The sequence below is a fragment of the Bombus terrestris genome, chromosome 8, assembly GCF_910591885.1.
Source record: "Bombus terrestris chromosome 8, iyBomTerr1.2, whole genome shotgun sequence".
Classification (NCBI taxonomy): Eukaryota; Metazoa; Arthropoda; class Insecta; order Hymenoptera; family Apidae; genus Bombus; species Bombus terrestris.
This window is the reverse complement of record NC_063276.1, coordinates 5,581,840-5,600,775: the sequence shown is the minus strand read 5'-3', so window position 1 is coordinate 5,600,775 and position 18,936 is coordinate 5,581,840. Positions and strand designations below refer to the sequence as shown.

The 18,936-nt window shown below is 38.5% G+C and overlaps 1 protein-coding gene across 5 annotated transcripts in view; it reads right to left on the bottom strand.

The window, feature by feature from the left end:
- LOC100646982 (venom dipeptidyl peptidase 4) overlaps nt 1-18,936 on the bottom strand; it is a 300,060-nt gene that overhangs the window by 124,661 nt on the left and 156,463 nt on the right. For all 5 annotated transcript variants that reach the window (XM_048408250.1, XM_048408249.1, XM_012311197.3 and 2 more), the window contains one exon: nt 9,361-9,413. In XM_048408250.1, coding sequence (XP_048264207.1) covers nt 9,361-9,413 — 53 coding nt within the window. The remainder of the gene's footprint in view (nt 1-9,360; nt 9,414-18,936) is intronic.

The following is an 18,936-nucleotide window of genomic DNA, read 5'->3' as shown; positions in this document are numbered from 1 at the left end:
TACGTTTTTTTATCAAAATTTAAAGGAGCAATGAATATATGATTCTATAAATGCGATACTCTGTAGCGCAGAATCCATTGCTACATACATATTTCAGACTGTGTCCAATATCTGGTTATAACTTTGTAGCGAAGTTTTCACTTGCACATTACACGATTTGCCTGCAGTTTGACTGAACAAGTTGGAAACACCCTCTATACATTTTATTCTGTCAATATTATCATACGATATATTGTTAGAAATTGTATAAAGATATAAACTCGAAGAAAAAGCTTGATATACATATATTTGTATCCAAAAAATATTTTTAAAGCTGTTAATGTTATGTGGCTCTCAACGCGTGACTTTTGTTTCAATTATCCAAATCCTCAGGATCGTTCATTTAATCGAATGGGAGGAGTAACTCCGCAGGTAGTCGGTAGAATACATTTCCGAGAAGATGTAGATGGACCTTTTACTTGAAGCGCTGCTTCTTCTCTTTTTTTTATGGTGGAACGTCGTTTTACGAGAACGTTGCTCGGAGATTCTGTCGAGGTTTCGCCTGGTTGGTAGATTCTTGGTTTACGTACCCGCTGTTAGAATATTCGATGCTGGATTCTGGCCTTCGCTTCCGAGATTATGGCATCTTGATTAAACTATAGCATCGAATTTCCCAGCGAACGTTAGATCTCTTATTAAATATCCTCGATTGTGAATCGATTGAAAATCTTGAATTAAGATGGCTATTGAATTACGATAGAAAATGAAATATCGCGAACGACGATGCAATTTCTCGGATTGTAGTGAGTGCTTATTTATACTGATCTCGCCTTATATTTACTATCGAACACCTTTCACTATTGTAAAAATGCTAAGATGATAGCTTCGTCCTAGATATAATAGATTTTCGAAAATACATCTTATAAATTCATTTCCAGTAAACGCACGAATAAAACGTTGAAAGTGAACGTTTACTTAACTGTATTAGTTCCCGATATCTTTCTACTTTTACTATTAAGCGGTTTTTATCGCTGTAAGAATGTTGGCACGAGCCAATTTCCTAGCTCCTTTCCAGACATAAATGCTCCTAGATAGGTAGATCCTATAGATTTCCTTTCCGGATCCTCTTGCTACCTTTTGTTAAAAGTAAATGTCAGAATCTAGCCCGAAATTTAGGTAAATGGCCGCATAATTTTCACAGAACGGGTATGCAAAGTGATGGATCGGGCTGATTGAGATCCTTTTATATCTAGGAAAGGCAGTAAAAAGGTATCACCGGAATTCGCTAATGGCTTTTAAAGGTGACTATGGTTAGGAGTTAACGCGAGCCGGTGTGTGTTCATGCAGAGTTGGCACACGGTTGAAAGGCTGAGTAATAAAGAAGCTTGAGCAAGCGCGTTACATTATTTCCCTTTTAGAATTGAATCCGCATGCCAAGCAGATATACGCGGTACGTTGTTAAACTCGGTCACCGAAATTAAATGGCGGCTTAAAGAATTTACGGAGGTCGCGACGAGAACTCGAGGAATCCTTCGGACATTCGCGTTTTTATTTTCCATCGGGCTGAACCGACCGGAAAAGCTTCCTTTGGTACTTTAGTGAAATTAAAACAACGCCTGTATAGAAGAGATATTTTCCAGACTTGGCTTCAGCTTCGATGGCCATTGCGTTTTTCACAATCAACGGTGTGTTCCTCTATTAAAGAAGTTACGAAGATTGGATTAACCTTCCAATTCTTATTACATATTCACGTTACGATCCAATATTCCTTTCTGGTCTTTATTAAGAATTACAAATTATGTGACATGTTTGGCTCTATAACAAAGATGTTTAGGTACTATATTAATGTACAATGTAATGTAATGTACAATGTATTAATGGCAAAAAAACTATCAATTTCCTTATCTTACAGAATAAATAAAAGCTGACACAATTGGTTCAGAAATTGGAGGCTAAAGAGTGCAATAAAATCTGAATACCATCCGACAACAAGAATTTCCCTTTTAGAAAATCCAAGTAATGCCTCCCATCCTTAAAAAGACTCCTATAAAACAGTCACCAATAAATTACGTAAAGTGCCAGGTCTTCTCGAAATACCTGATAAACTCTGGGTCAACATCGATATTTCCAGCTAATCCCCAGACGGAAGATCAGTTGTACAACGGAGGGAAAAAACTCTAGTTACATGAACAAGAGTAAAAAAATTTTTCCTTGACTCGTTCGCCGGAATTACTGCAGTAACGATGCCATGGTAGTATCAGAAAAAGAAAAATAAACAAGTACTTTGCATGGAGGAAGGAGTAGGTGGCTGTAAAAAGAGTAGCCTCCTCGTAATTCCTGGTATTTGAATTTTAAGACGTTCAAGCTTAGGTGACTACGGCAACCCTATCTTGCTATAATTTCTGATATTTGAATTTTAAGATGTTCATGTTTAGACGACTTACGAAATCCTCTGTTATTTGAATTTTAAGATGTTTAAGCTTAGGTATCTCAAGCAATCCCATCTTATTATAATTTCTGATATTAATATCAGCTATTTGAATTTTAAGACGTTCAAACTTAAACGACTCGAGCAATCTTAGCTTACTATAATCTCTGGTATTCTATACACGTATTATATATAGTATAATATATACTATAACTTATAGTATATTTAAGACGATCAAGCTCAAGTGACTCGAGCAATAACATCTTATTCTAATTCCTGATATTCGTGTCAGGTATTTGAATATTTCAAACTTAGATAACGCAGGCAATACCATCTTACTATAATTTTTGGCATTTGAGTGTTGATTACGGAAGTAAAACGATCTTCTCTCGACTCGTTCAATGAAATTTCTGCGGTAACAAGGACCTGATAATACCGCAACAACAACAACAAAGGAAAGATTCGCTATAAGAGGAAGCTACTAGGGAATTTCATACAATTTATAAAATACATCGTGGCCAATGGGAATTGGAAGAATGGAGGAGGGAATCGATGGAAAGTTTCGCGAGTCTCAGCAGCAGCTATCGTGATGTCAGAGAGGTTCGGCTTCAAAGGAGAAGTTTTGGTCGGGAAGAGCGAAAGAAAGGGGATGGGCGAAGAGTCATAAATAAAGACGCTGGTATTCATGTAGCGTAGAAACCGGGTTTATGGCCGAAACTCTTGTACCCTGTGGTACAAAGTGCACGGGCGTTCGATCCCTTGATTTCAGACTTTAAACCGGGACACGCTTCGTTCCCCCTAATTGATAGGCGAACTGCAGACGCGACAACGACCGGCACGCGAGTGAATTAGCAAGAAATTCGGTCTGGCTGCGAACCAGTCGCTGGAGATTTAAAGCGTGCGTCGTCCATGGCTTACAAAGCTTTGTGGGGAGCTTGGTAAGGGAACGTTGTTAAAAGTTAGTCGAAACGCATGCGTTTCCTGCGGTTCGAATCTGGAGCAGCTTATACGCGATACTCTGTCTACTATCCGCTTTTCTCGGTCATATTCATTGATCGTAGTCAGAGGCGTAGGTAGAACGATTTCGAATTGAACGAACTTTGACTTCTGATGTGCTATTTTTGAGTGTATTACGTATCGGTGGAGAAATCGAGAAATTGGAAAGAGGCCATTTGGGAATGTTAAAGGAATTAGAGACTTTTTAGTGAGATAAGTCGATCGTCTTTCAGAGTTGAATCAGCTTTGATCTCTGTTCAAGAATTGTAAATTTATCGTTCTTGATAGCTCGAATAATTTAGAACTAAATACACTTTGACATTTGTTATGAATAATTTTCTAAATAAAATTCTAAATTGCAATATTTAAAAAAAAAAGAAAAGAAATAGAAACGGAAAAATCAAAAAGAGGAACTTTGTTACCAAAGGAATCCGATATTTTCTACGGTACACGGAATACCGGATCCCATTAAATAGTAGAACATCGTTCCGCGAAACAAAGGCAACGAACCCTTCTGGAGGCGAGAGCAGAATTCGGTGAAGATCCATGCCATTCGTGCGGAATAAAGATTGGTAGAATATCGTGTGTGTAGATGGTGCGAGCGTTGCTGTATTTGTTATAATCAAATTCGTTTAAATGACTCGATCCAAGTTTGGGAAGGCTTGATTGAACAAACGGAGAAAAACACAAAGAGAAGAGAAGACGGAATGCTGGCAGTAACTGGCCCAAAAATCACAAGGATTCCGATGTTATTTCTCAATCGTGTTCCAGAAGAAAGAATTTCTGAATATTTTTCGTTCGTTCGCAGTTCGCAAAACGCTGGCAATAAGTCCATCGAGGAATGAACGATAAACAATCGACCGATGTATTAATGACGAACCAGGAATAATCATTGATCATTCGAATTGTGGCAATGGATCGCGATGTTAAGTACATGTTATTTTCTTCCTCTCCATTCGCTCGATCTGCTTGTATAAGTTGCTTGTTATTGTTATTCAAGCTATTATCTTCAAGACTCATTGTGTTCTCGACGCAACAATGTTCCATTGAAGGAAATCGGTCTTCTCGAGCTGCGAAACGCCTCGTATACTACGTATTTTGACAGTTCACTATGGCATAAATCATATAAAGAGACCATGTTGACCGAGGAAAAAAGGATTACGTTCACCGTCGAGCGATGGCTTACGCGTTGTTCCGGATGAATCGCGCTCAAAGAGAAAGCGTGCAAACTACGTTCCCTGCTGTAGAGAGAATATTTTATTTGGAAGATCATAATGAGTCTGTGGTGACTGCGTTTCGAGCGAAGCTTTCTGGTTAACTTAGATTGCGCCAAATGGAAATGCTAATTTTCTAGTTTGTTGTCGATTACTTTCAAACGTAGCAAAAGCAAATTACGTATAGTAAAGTATCAAGTAATGGTACCGTGTGCTTTTTTCGAATATATTATCTTGTACATCCTGACGTAACCTCGCGATATCGTTTACAGTGAAATGCTACGGAACAGTTCCTCCAAAAGGGAAGTCTTCTTTCGCGTCTTTTGACGTGTATAAAACGTTAACGCCACTAAGAGACGTCACATTTAATTGCACAAAGAGGGAGTTTAATTATATGCGCGCGGTAACGTTTTTACGTTTCAAACACTTTAATTTCACATTTTCTAGGAATATTACTCGTCAGTACCACCGCATATATATCCAATTTCTAACGAACGTGAAAGGTATTTCTACCATGAACAACAATCTCCAATTATCTAAGATAGCACCTGTGATAAGATATAATTAAAAGGTAATTCGGAATTCGAGAGGTTGACCTCGAAAGAAAAGAGATTCTGCTGGAGCGATGCTTAATTTTCCCGGGATATCATCTTCGTGAGATATCGAACGCGAGACAAGGAGAAGACGGCTGATCGGAAAATTGAAATCTGGAATTCATATCCGAGACGACGGCGGCGAATTTCATTTTCGATGGCACGTTGAAAATTCGCCGAGCATCCTCACAAGCCTACGTAGAGAAAAGCCGACAGAGAGAAAAATGTCGCTGGCAGGGGAACGCGTAGCTTCGTTCGTTCTTCTGGTCACGCCACCGAAGTCATTCATGCGCGCCAACCTACGGCTTTTTGTTCTTAACTTATCAACTCGTTCCACAGCGACCTTTCCCGCATTTCCCTACCGTGACTCCTCGCGTGATCTCTCCGTCGACTGCTCTTTTCCACGATTACCGTATTTATGAGAGTGGTTTCCCCTCTACGAGAATCCAAGGGGACAATTCTATTTGTACCGTGTTTGTTTAACATCCGAATCTTCCTTCTTGATAGTTACGATTGCAATCTTGCTAAAACTACATTAGTTTCCTTTAATTAGACCGCGGATTTTTGTTATGGACTTTTGTTTGTCACTAGACCGACGACTGCCTAAATTTTGTTTGTGTCAAATGTCCGGATTTTACGTACAACTCTTTCTGCACACGCGCCAGCAATAGATCGGTAAATACAGTCGACATATAGCAAATTTTACGCTTCTTGTTTTCTTCGATTCTGACGCGTGTCAGTCTAGTGATTAAATTGTGCAGCGACAAACTGTAACGTGAACGTTATGTTACTTTCAGCTGGTGTTTGCTGCGTGAAACTTGCTCTACGATAGATCGACGTAAACGAAAAGCGAATACCATATTTTAAGTTGCTCTATGTATAGCTTGTAGTTTTCAATTATTTAGATGTTAAATTGTCTAAATGACAATAATAAACAGTTATCGATACAGTAGTATTAATTGTACGAATACTATAATATTCTAGAATTGTAATGTTGTATGCATATCACGTCGATCAACAATATCAATTAAATATAGCTATCGATATAGCCACGTTTGTATGTTTGCATTGCAATATCGAAATAAAAACTTAATTTTGTACTCTCCAAGTTATTGCATTTTTTGTTCCATGCAAATCATATGCTTTGCGTTTCTAATAAAAATATTAAAATATTTCGTATGCTACGATCATAATCATTTCACCATCGAAGTGCATGCACAGAAACAGTACGCACACTTCATATGTGTTATACCTATTCGCAGTACGTAAAATCGTGGACACCTTGTGCATAAAGAGTTAGCAATCTAGTAATATGTTAGGTTGTCCGATAAGTTTCGTTTCATAAGGTGATAACAGATGAACAACAATTCCTGTTTTATATTATTTTATTGACTTAGGTATGATCCATTTCGTTCTATTTCTATTACTATGTGTGCATAGTTCAATAAACTAATATAAAACAAAAAACACTGTTAAAACGAAAGAAACATTTCGGACAACCTAATACATATAGAAGTTTGTGATTTTTATGCAAAATTTGTATTGACATAATAAAAGCAATAAAACTTAAAAAAACAGAGATTAGTTTCATCCGTTGAAAAATACCCTTCTTTGGGTATTCTATGTATTTTTGTGTGTCATACGCGTTGTATATCGCATGGCTTCAGGCTGTAACTGTACCATACGTATCTAGAACACTGTCTGTATTTACTATTCTAATCCTAGTTATATCAACCATAGAACTATAGCTCCCCTCATCAATATTTAACTGCTAGCTGCATCCAACGTAATACCTGCGCTCGCTCGTAAGAATAATTGTAGTAGCACTCCACTTGCAGATTTAGCTAGCGTCCATATTTATACCTGAGGTAACGGATTAAAGGGAGAGAAAATTATCTGCGTTGCATTTAAGTCAAGCTACACGCAGAGGAGTACAGTTATCCCATCACTCGTCTGTACTGAATATCGATCTTAACTGAAACGATTGTAACATGCAAAACCATTGTCTTGTTAGAAAATGAAATTACTTTGTGATTAGATAAAAAGATTATAGTTTCAGTCGTCCACTAAATTACAAAATTGACAAAGATGATAATCTTTGATACAAGTCATTTGAACCTACCGAGCTTCCTTGCGTTAACGCAATTTTGAGCGCCACGTAGTCATTGATTACCAAATTTCTTAAAATACTTAAAATAAGATAAATTTCACTGACAAATTCTGAACAATACAAACATATCTGTATAACATGATTATATAGAAAAAAATATCATATATCGCAAAAATTCAATTTTATGGCGCGGTATATTTCGATCTATCGCGGCTGCTAGGCAAAAATATATAAAATTCGCGTGGCGGCTCACGTGTTAATAGGTCGGAGAATAAACGTAGATGGTAAATGTTCCAAATGTTTCTCAAACGGAACGCGATGGACGAGCTTCCTGGCTTGAAATACGGCCGCGGCTATAACTCCAAACTTTGAAGGACCGAACTTTCGAAATACGCCGGCGTGAACAGCGAAAAGTTCCCGCCATTTCTAAAACCGTTCTCGACCCTTGCTCCCGTCAACGAAAAAACCCTCTAACCTTTCGAACAATATTGGTTGTTACGTTTCTATAGAACTTTCATGCTCCATTCGAAACTTTATGGAAGGCTTCCGCGGCTTTTCGCCAGCTTCCGATCTAACGTCGTTTACCAAGCGGATAATCCGTCGGGAATCGGTTTTCACTCCCACTCTACCCAACGTAAATCTACTACTTTAGCCTTAAGGGGTCTTAAGATGAAAATACCGATCGATATTCGGTTGTAATTAGCGAGCTTTCCACGAAAGTTTCTCATTCTAATCGAGGAAGTCGATACGCGCGAGCTTAACACAGGCGGTCACAGTTCGTGACGAAAATTTATCTCCTATGGATGTTGGCAGGAGCGTTACACGCGTCACGTGAGATAACATGTGCAATAAAGTGTTGTGCAATTACGTTAAATAATATTTGTGACAGGATACATCGCGTAGATTCTTTGAAACTTGTTCAGCAAATGCATAGAATACAGGTTGGCGAAAGTGTTTCACGAACGTGTTAAGTACGTTGTGCTGAACATAGTGAGATTTAATTAACGCTATGACGAGAATCGAGGCAAAGCTTGAAACTAACCTGACGTTATATATAGAAATTACAAGATATTTATTGGAAACATATATTTGTGACATGTATAGCTCGATACGCAGAAACGAAGAAATTTCACGTAATTATCATCTGCTCGAAACTATTCTCTCAGGCTACAACATCATCTGGTCGTACGTACGGAGTTGAAAAGCCGCGAAGGATAGCAATAAAGACTTCGGGGCAGTGACTGCAAGAGAAATTCGTGGCGCACCAGCGAGTGCGATTAAGCCAGTGGCAAAGTGGGTGGAAACGAATTCCAGGTAAGCGGCGTTGGCTCTAATCGTAATATAAGCACTGTTAAATGGCAAATTAACGTCCAGAGATCTCCCGAGTAAACTCCTACTGCTGGCGAGTCCGAGAAAAGTTTTAAATTTTAAACGACGATGGCGAAAAATTTCACGATGACGAGATTACATAATATTAGGACACCTACTCGTTATATCTGGCGAAAAACTTCGACCACAAATTTTGCTTTAGTAATTGGCGCATAATACGAGTAAAATGACAGATATATAATAAAACATTTAAAGAATAAAGACAGCAGAAGGCGTACAATTTGGGCAAACTATGGCTGTTGTTCTAATTATTAATACTTTTCTCCGGCATATCTTTGCTTCTTCAACAAAATATCGTTCTCACATCTGTCCCGAAGAAGCAAACCGCGAAATAAGCCGCAACGTGCTAATAAAAACAGACGGGTTGTGAAACCGAGAAACCACAAATATGTCAACTAGGGAAAAGGATTGGGGAGATGCTTCGCGTCGCGTTTCGCGATTAAAACGAACACCGCGGGTTAGGTCGCTGTGGATGAAATTCTCGCGGTCGTAATTTGCACGCCGGCAGCCCCTTTCGAATGATCGCGCCGCTTCGCGGTGGCGCGAAGATTAAAATGCAAATCTGAAGTTCTGTGACCCCTGTGTGAGGTGGAATAAGATTGAGATACGATTAGGTGAAATGGCCCACGGCCTCGCCACTAGTTTACTTACAAGGTCTGCAGATTCACGATCCTGTAGTGGGCCAAGTACGTGTGTCGATAGAGCTGCAACAGAAAGAAGAGCAACGGAGAATGTTTATTAGCCGAGACTGTCGGGGAAACTTGACCGGGGAAATTGGATGCCGGCAAGCTTTTAAGGGTTAAATAAACGCTCCCGGGTCTTATCGCGACGTTCTTGTCGTTTACTCTCAGTTTCCCCTTTTTTCTTTTTCAGAATCATTTTCTTTTTCTTTTTTTTTTTTTTACTTTTTCGAATCTCTCTCTCTCTCTCTTTCTCTCTCTTTTTCCCTGTCGGGCACAGGCTCTTCGTTTAATATGTTCCCCGGGCGAATCACGTTCGAGAGATTACGTCCTCAGGGACAGATTCTGTTGAAGCTATATTAAAATTGGTAGAGATGCAACCGACAGGACGATGGGCATTTTCTTTTTAAGAGACGTAGCAAGATTTGTGGAGAGAAAAAAGGATTTACATGTATGAATTCGGTTAGGACGGGGTAAATTATTGCAGAAAATTATACAATTTAGAATTTTTAATATAATTATCCGCCACGACTTATCTCGCCATAATGAAATTCATATTGCAATAATTATACTTTCCAGACATCTTGTGATCGAATGTGGCCTAAGAAAACGGACCATAGTTACGTGTATATAGTAGTAGTATTTATTTATTGTATAAAGCTTATGCCCAGTGCAATCTTGTTATATATAATATAACATACACACATATATATAAGTGTACGTGGTAAATAAATATAAAATAAATGGTGTTTTAAGTTTATACAGTGGATTAACTGTTTCGTTAAGACTATGGTCCCTTGCTGTTAGTTAATTCGATAGATCAATTTTCTCCAGTTTGTTCCTATTGTAATGTCCAACTTATTTTCCTCTTCAGTCTTCTAAATAGAGGCATTTTAATCTCGTACACGATTTTATGCATACGTATGTATCTTTTGTTAGCTTTTCTTCTCGAAGAAAAAGGATGCCTGCAACGTCCATATTTTTTAAGGAAGCTGATCCGCATTGCCTATTTGTAAGGACACTCGATTAGAATATGTTCTACTGTCACCATTTCGCTTCTACTACACAGTATAATTTCTTATACTTTATCACGTTTTAACAACATTAATTATAAGTGACACAATTTCGATGAAATAAAATAAATGGCACCTTCAATGATATAGAAAAATGAGGCTCGTATAGTATCAATTTATCTATAGATTTAGCCGCGTTTCGTTACCGTTAACCTGTATTCCCCTACTTCACATCTTTTCAATGAATTTTCAATTTATGCGACACACGTGAAAGGGTTCCCGAATAAATTCCATGTCTTCGACACGTATATCCACTTTCGACCCTCGCCGAATGTCTGTGACGTTTTTTTACTACAATGTAAAATCGAAATGAAATCAGGGCGAATTTTTATGCCACACAATTTTTATCCCAACAGTAGAATTCCCAACGTGCATGCCACTTCTTCTTACTACGATATTCTTCTTACGTCGCGGGCGCATGAATTTGATATAAAATTATTTCGCTCGAAGCGCATTGCACCTAACCATTGGCGAAGGATGGAAAACGGTACGTAATTTTTATTTCAATAGGGAAAGGGCCGGTAGCTAACGAACCCTTTACTAGCAGATTTATCTGAAACCAGTCGTCGCGAAACACCGACTATTTCAGCGTAGAGCGTCATAACGATAACGCGATTCATACGCCGGAGGACCGCTAATTACGAAACAGAAGCACGAGGCTGTCGCGTAATCGGAATTTTCAGTTTCAAACAAAAAAAGCTATAGCGATAATACGACACGGTTGCGCGACCTTTTAAAACGAATGCAAATTTCGTCGAAAATTATACAGCAGATGAAACGCGTCTTTGGAAACGGCAAAAATGAAGCAACGAGAGATTGGAATATTTGGAAATTTTATATTTCCGCTAACTAAGACTCATCTTAAATTTTGATACGCTATATCTTTTATAAAAAAAAAAGAAAAAGAAAAAACATCGGAAGAAACATGCTTCTTTTATGAAAAATTAATATTCGCATAAGCAACTAGGATCGTTCGTATCTCGAGCGATATTTCATTCGCAAGTTTCTCGCGGGCGAACGTTTATTATCCCTGAAAAGCCTTTCAAACATTTGGCTTACAAACTGATTGTATAACGTAGTACAGATTCCGGTAAATATCCTAAAATCTTCTCAGAACTTTTGTCAAAGATTAGAGTAACAAAAGAAATGAATGTAAACGTAAACGACTGATTTTGCTAATGGCAGATTAAATAGGTATCATAGTTAAATATATTTGGCAATTAAAAAGATATTTGATTCGAATAAATGGCTCGTATCTCCTCTTCCTTACAGAGGAAAAAATGGAACGAGGTATAAAGAAATAAAAGAGTTGAGAGTTCGAGAAAAATACTAAAATAGTCGTCGTATAAGGAAGAATAAAAATGGCAGATGTTTCGCGATGGGACGAACATCGAGGCAGCGTCGCTTATCTCTGGAAATGTAAGCGGTTATGGTACTTGCGTTTTTCCCTTATGTTTCATAGCTCGTACAAAACCCCTTATCGTTGCCGTTATAATTCATCTTTCGCCGGAAATTCAAATGCAGCTTTCGTATCGACTTTCGCGTCACGATGCAATAATGGCCAGGCTGTTTCCTTTTTCTCCTGTTTCTGCACGGTTTTAGCGTGCCTTTCGAATTGCGTGACGGGCGAAACAGTCGTTTAAAGAGTCTGCCTCGCCGTCTTATCAACTTGAATTATCGTTTCTAAGTTTAAATAGAAAAACGGAATTCTAATTGCTAGCATTTATACCTATAGGTCCGCTTTGCTTAAGACCTTTCCGTGTTCCGTTCGAGGAAAGTAAGTAATTATTTCACCTTTCACAGTTCTATTAGACGTTAACGGAGCATTTTAATCTGTTCGTTTTGCGTGTCGGATAGCGCGATTAAAATAATCGGCGAATTATTGTAATTCGAGCGGAAAGAATTTCCGACAGAAAGGAAATTAAATGAACGTTTGAAGACACACGTTGCAGATTAACAGCTTCTGATATTCAATTTTATTGGATAGAAGGGGAACTTCGAGTTTTTAATGAGAAAGTACGAATAGAATATATTTTGATTTGATATGTACAACCACGCGGGCGAATATTTATAAAACGAGAGTTGTAGCGACAAAAATGTTATTCCGTAATTTTCGATTTGTTTTCACAGTTGGAATAATCTTCTGCCTGTTACTCGCTCCTGTCTAATCGACAATTAGTCAAATGCACGTATACTCGACAAATCGAATCGCGCAGTTACAAAATTCAGACTATTCAACGTAAACTCCGCAGACTCGTTGCGAAACATCCTGACTGCCCTATGCTTCCCTTTTCTCGCCCTTATGACACGGTTCTCAGTGATTTGAATCTTCAGTCGTTGAGCGGCATAAGGATCATGTTTGATGTCATTTTTGCTTGTAACGTATTCAAAAATCTTATATCCTATCTCGATATTATTCAGCTATTTTCCATAAACGTTCTTTATAGGAGCCCAAGGAATTTCAATTTGCTTCATTCTGAACAATACCGCGCAGCATACAGGTATTTTAATTATGTAAATCGTACAGCTGTTCATATTCGAGGTTGATCCATTTGACCAGCCCCTTGATTCGTTCAAACATTCTTCGATACACTTGTTATAGATACATGCGTCTAAATTTTACGTTTATTTTTCCTGTAATATTTTTATTCTTACAATACGTGTACCTTTTTTTACATTGCAAAATACCAAAGGGATTGCTGCCCGCAAACAGATAAATTAAACAAAAGTTAAAAAGCTTTCAAGCTCAATTTCCTCGAAAGTAAATCTTCCAAGGCAGTTTCGTTATTCTTGATTTTTCTCTTGCGTTTGTCTTATTTTTGCAATAATTTGGGCTATCAAAGATAGTTTGTCATTTATGTCGCAGCGTAGTAGTTAGAGACGTGAAATTTCTTCGTGTAGTCTGAATTCGATGGTCAGAGGCAGTAGTTGTGCCTTATCGGACCAACATGATGCACTGTATCGTGCCTCGAAAGAGTTTATGGAGGCAAAACAGAGTGGAGAGAGTGTCATGAATCCTTCCGTATCGTTGCACACTGTCGATGCACACTGTTCGATGGTATCGCGATTCACGAACCCGGGTTTGGGTTATTTATCGCCAAAGTCCGGCTGTTTTTCGTTAGTCGATGATTGCGGAATTTTCTGCATCGTCCAGTGGGTAAATAGAGAACTTTAGTTGATAGATTCCTTTCCTTCCGCAAATTCTTCTCTTTTATAATTAAACTGTGAACATTTTGCATCCGTGGTAAGTTTAAAGGTTTAAAAGAAGATCGAACAACTTTTAATTTTTCTCTTTAGGATAATATATATTTATTCCTCGATATTTATATTGTCCAGTTTCAAAGCAATGTCCATTAATAATAATACGCTTCTGCCAACGTTTTCTCCATCGCTGAAAACATTTTTGAAATTTACTTTGTTGCACGCCTTTTAGTTCGTTCAGCCTCTTTTGTTTTATGCTGTGAAATCGTTGTCCTTTCATAGTTTTGTTCGTTCTTGCAACTGAAAAGAAGTGGAACGATGCCATATCTGTTGATCACGGTGGTTGAGAAATTGTATTGCTTTCTCGTCGAAAAGTTTCTAACGAGCAACGACGTTAAACTCTTTGTTGTTCGATTTCAAACGATCGGAAAATCCGAAGTCGTAGAAATACGACTTATTTAGTAGACAATCAAATTTTAATCAAAGTTTAAGTAATCAACGACATAAGAACGATCGTTTCTTCAATCGACGTTTCCTAGACCGGGAAATTAGAAAGTTTTTGATTTTTCAGAAAACCAACTTTTTGATCACGCTCATATAATACACAAAAATATATAAAATATCCAAAATATGGTTATAATTATCGTTAGGCTGTTTCATATTTCTATGAGAATTGAGAAAATGGAACTTACGCGTGCTATGATAATTTATTTCGCCTACCAAAAATTATAACCATTACTCAGCTTTGAATATTTCATACATTTTCGTATAATACGTGCAAGCTCTGAATTTCTGCGCTTTTCAATTTATCAGAAATGTCGGAGTATCCGTAGTCTAATAATTATTATTAATTGTTTCGTTGGATGTTCCACTCTTTCCAAAATGGTGCAATGAATCTAGGAAGATACAGAAAGTTTCCTCGACAAGAACGCGTGATTATCGACCAGCAGACACGTTGCAATTTTTTACCGAATAATTTCAGTTTCCGTGCCGTTTCACTGGCTACTCGATCAAACGGTTAACCTTCGCCATTGAATTTGCGCCTCCTTGTTCGTAGCTCGTATTTAAATTACTTACGTGTTTCTATTCAGCACGCTCGCATCTGTATTCTCGTTTTACGTTTTTACGATTCGAGCATTCTAGTATTCTAAAGATTGCGTGACGAGATGCAGATAGCGCTAACAATAAGTGCAAGCGATAATAAACGACGTTTGACCGTTGGCTACGACTGTACGTCCAATATTGTTTAGAACGTAATAAACATTGCCATAATTACGCAATTGAGTAACACATGACGTTGAATGTTTCCAATTAAGTCCAATGTCCTCCTTTATAACTGGAAATCTAATTTTCGTCAAATTTAAATTTCATCCAAATTTCATTATTTTCCAATTACCGCGCAATCGATATATTTCCATCTCGTCATGGCAATTAATTTAGTTATGCTTTTCAATCGTTATACTTCTTTTATTTCGACATTCGGCCGGAAAGATTGCTCACGTGTTATCTTTCACGTCCGTGTTTCCATATTTTCCATTCTCGCAAACTTTCCTCGGAAAACTTGCGAGAAGTTCGAAGGTAAAAAAAAAAAAAAAAAACACTACTGGCTGAAAAATGGCACGAAAGAAACGTCAGAATTAAGAATTAAACGTAACGAGAGATGCTACAAAACGAACATTTTTTCGGCGAAGCACTCGGTCCACGAGGGACTCGTTGTCCGAAATTACTCTTTTCCCTCAAAACAAAGCGATTTTCGACAAAACTGCAGCTTGTGTTTTCGATTTAGTTTCCCGTGAAAAATTGCCCGTTACTATCGCGACAGGTTATACATGCGTGGAGTAAGCATATAGTGCGTCATGAAGCACGATAAGCGAAACAACGAAACGCGAATCCTGGAAAATGTCGTTTTTCTCGATCGGTATCCCTGCTATTTTCATCAATGTACTTTGTATATGAAATCTACTCCGCCTGTCGATGGTAATCGATATTTATTCGCAGCTGCGAGGCCCGCGTCGATTTTTTAATAAAAACGGAAGAAAAAAGGAAGCTGTCAGCGCGTCGAGAAGGGAGGTCACGCGATGAAAATCGAAAAACGAACAATTAATCCAACGTGGGTCTCGCTACGAAAGGTTAATTAATTGCATTTCAGACTCATGAATGGCGCGGTAACGATCAATCGAACGGGATTTCGCGCGACAGCCCTCGGCTTCGAGCGCGACGCGTCCAAAGAGATACGATTGCCAAATATTTTCACGGCGGATTTTTCGGCCGTGCGGTCCACCGACGAAAATTGATTTACAGGTGAAAGATAATAGCGGAGCGTGGACCGGACAGCCTCGGCTATATCTTGATATCGGTGGAATTTGTTTTTTAATTTGCCATCCGAAAGCGCGGATTTTCCCGCCGCTGGGATCGCCAAACGGCGACGGGATCGAGCGCATTCCAAGCAGCTTCGAATATAAAATTTTCGAATAAAAGCCATTTTACTTTTACGAGTACTATGAAAGTACAGTAGGACTGACTTATGTTCGTAAAAGTTGTGCAATCGCGCGATCCTTGTAACTTTTAGGTTGTATTTCTTTGGCAAAATCATTCCAATGTACCAATATACGGATTTATAGCGTTTATGCAGCAGTTGTAACTGTACATCTTTTCGATAAAATCATTTCAAAATTCCTATAGATTTATAGCAATTACATAATAGTTTATAACTGCGTATTTTCTTCCGATAAAATCATTCGAAAGCACCGAATCAGAGAATAAATGGTTCCAAGCGTTATGCACAAGACAGACCTGGATGAATGATGGGATCAAATATATTCCAAGTGCAGATAACGCAGAAAAATAAAAAATAACTTCTTACGGCCAGTGATCTAGCGTCAGAAATTAAAACAAGACGTTCGTGTCTATCAAAAAATTGACTAGAATTGATGAGCACATATCGAACTTGGTTCTATCGCTATCGTCAAGTTTTCGCCGAATTCCGTGTCCCTTTGCCTCTATTCTCTTTATTCTTGCTGAATTTTTCGCCAGAATTCGATCCTGGCGAGCGTGCCTTTTGCATGCTCGATTTTCCAGCCCCGAAACGCGCTCGCCGAATTTTGAGGTGTCACGGCGTCAAATCTGCGGTTCCACCCAGAACTTGCGGAATTCCCTAGTTTTGTCACCAACGGCACACACAGACACACAGACAGACACACACACGCACCCTCGCAACGCCTCGCTACGGGGCTACTTCGATTTTGTAATTAATCTCCCCCACCAGCCGGAAACTTCAATTTTACAGGGCAAACTTGCCACCCCTGCGGCTTCGACTTGCACGATTCAATTTGGGAGCCGCATCCTGTCTTGATAAATTGCGAATTCTATTACCGTCGTCCCCCGAGCTATTTGTAAATTTTCGGACACTGCCAGTCGAATATATTTCCCTGTTACGCGTTTCTTACGATCGCTATTTTACAATTTTCGGGCAAATTACTGGACGCTACGTCAGAAATTCCATATCCTTTTCGCGATAGGTTCGGAACGAGGGTAAAGGAATTACCGTTATTAGACTGCAGATTGCAAAGCGCATTCGTAATAATCGGGCTGCGGATTTTCATGCATCTATAAAAGCTTTCAGGTTGTAAAAATGCAGGAAATGCAGAATATGCAGAAACATGTAAAATGTCCACCGTATAAATACTCTGTACGATATTCACTGGAAGAAACGCTTTTCCATCTAACTTCTATTTCTTTCATTAGATTCAGAAAAACATGATTTTGCATGAATATTCGCAACGCGGTAATAATCGGCGCAATATTTTTCAACACATGTTCGCGTATTTCAGTAAATTCGTTATTTCTCACGCGTACCGGGTTGCACAAACTTTTGAATAAAATTATACATGAAACGATACGGTTGAATTTGCCTCGATGAAATTCAGCCATTTCGTAGAAAGGAACGGTACACGTACGTCAAAAAAATTTGCGTACCACGTTCGTAAAACTATTTCGTAATATGGCGAATTAAAATGACGTCATTGGGAACACGTCACTGCGGAATCCTGTTACCCTTAGAAATTCTCTCGACAGAAATCCATTCAGATAAATATTGCGTTGGCAACTAAGTGATTGCGGATTTTGTCATTAGATGGTATTGACAACATCCGCAATCATTTAGTTGCCAATCCAATATAACGAAACACCATCGATAGATTATTTTCTAATTAATAATCAAGTTATTAAGAATATATATAGGCGGCTACAGAAATAATTCCAAACTTTCGTCTATAAAAGAGCACTTAAACAGAAGAATTATACACCAGTGGAATATTCGCAGCAAGTTGCATGAAACTGAGGGCTCGTTTGGGATCCTTCTTGCGAATTCGGCAGCAGCGCAACGACTACAATCCCTGTTTGCGATTTTATCGCTTGGCAAACTGGCGGCACGAGTCATTTTACACTTGCCGACCGCAGTTTTCCAATTCGACTCTGTAATTCGGTCGGCTTAATTAGAGCCAAGTTCCGCGACGTGTACTCCAAGCTTTTTGCATTGGCCACCTCTGAATTTCGATTTACCAACCCCAGAAGTCTTCTAATCCGAGATCGGTTCGTCCATCAGCGATATTTCTTAATTAAATCCCAAAACTTTCACCGGCCTTTGTTATCACTTTAATTTCCCGCCAGCCTAATTAAACTAGACATTCAAGGCAAACGACCAATTGGAAATCACACAGCCGGTGGTAAAAGAAAATTTGCTGCTTTATTTATAAATAACTTTATTTATCGCACGAATTGATAAAATCGAATGGTCCACGTTGCGCGACTGTTGCCACGCAGAATGGTCGTAATATCCATAGAAAAGGAAGAACACGTTTCTCTCACGACGCTGTGCTTTAAGGACGCGTATGCTTTCAAATGATGTTCCATTCGATAATAATTCGAGTTATTACCTACGACATTACGGACAGAATATGGCCGATTTAATAGCGAGCATCGAAATTACGATGCAGAAATAATCGAATTAACTGCTGGAAATATTCTGCGTTCTAATTGCTACGCTATAGCAACGATAACGCACTTTATTGTCCTTATGTTGTTATAATGCTGTTATTTATTTGTTTCGTATAAATTTATACAACTTCCAACGATAATCGCCGTTATAAAGATCTAGTCAAAGCCGAAGTACGCGATTTACCGTATTATTTATCGCTTCGTTTATAATTCCTCGTTAATTACAATTAATCGATATTTCTTCTCTAAATGACTCGATTCTGGTGGAACACAGGTGC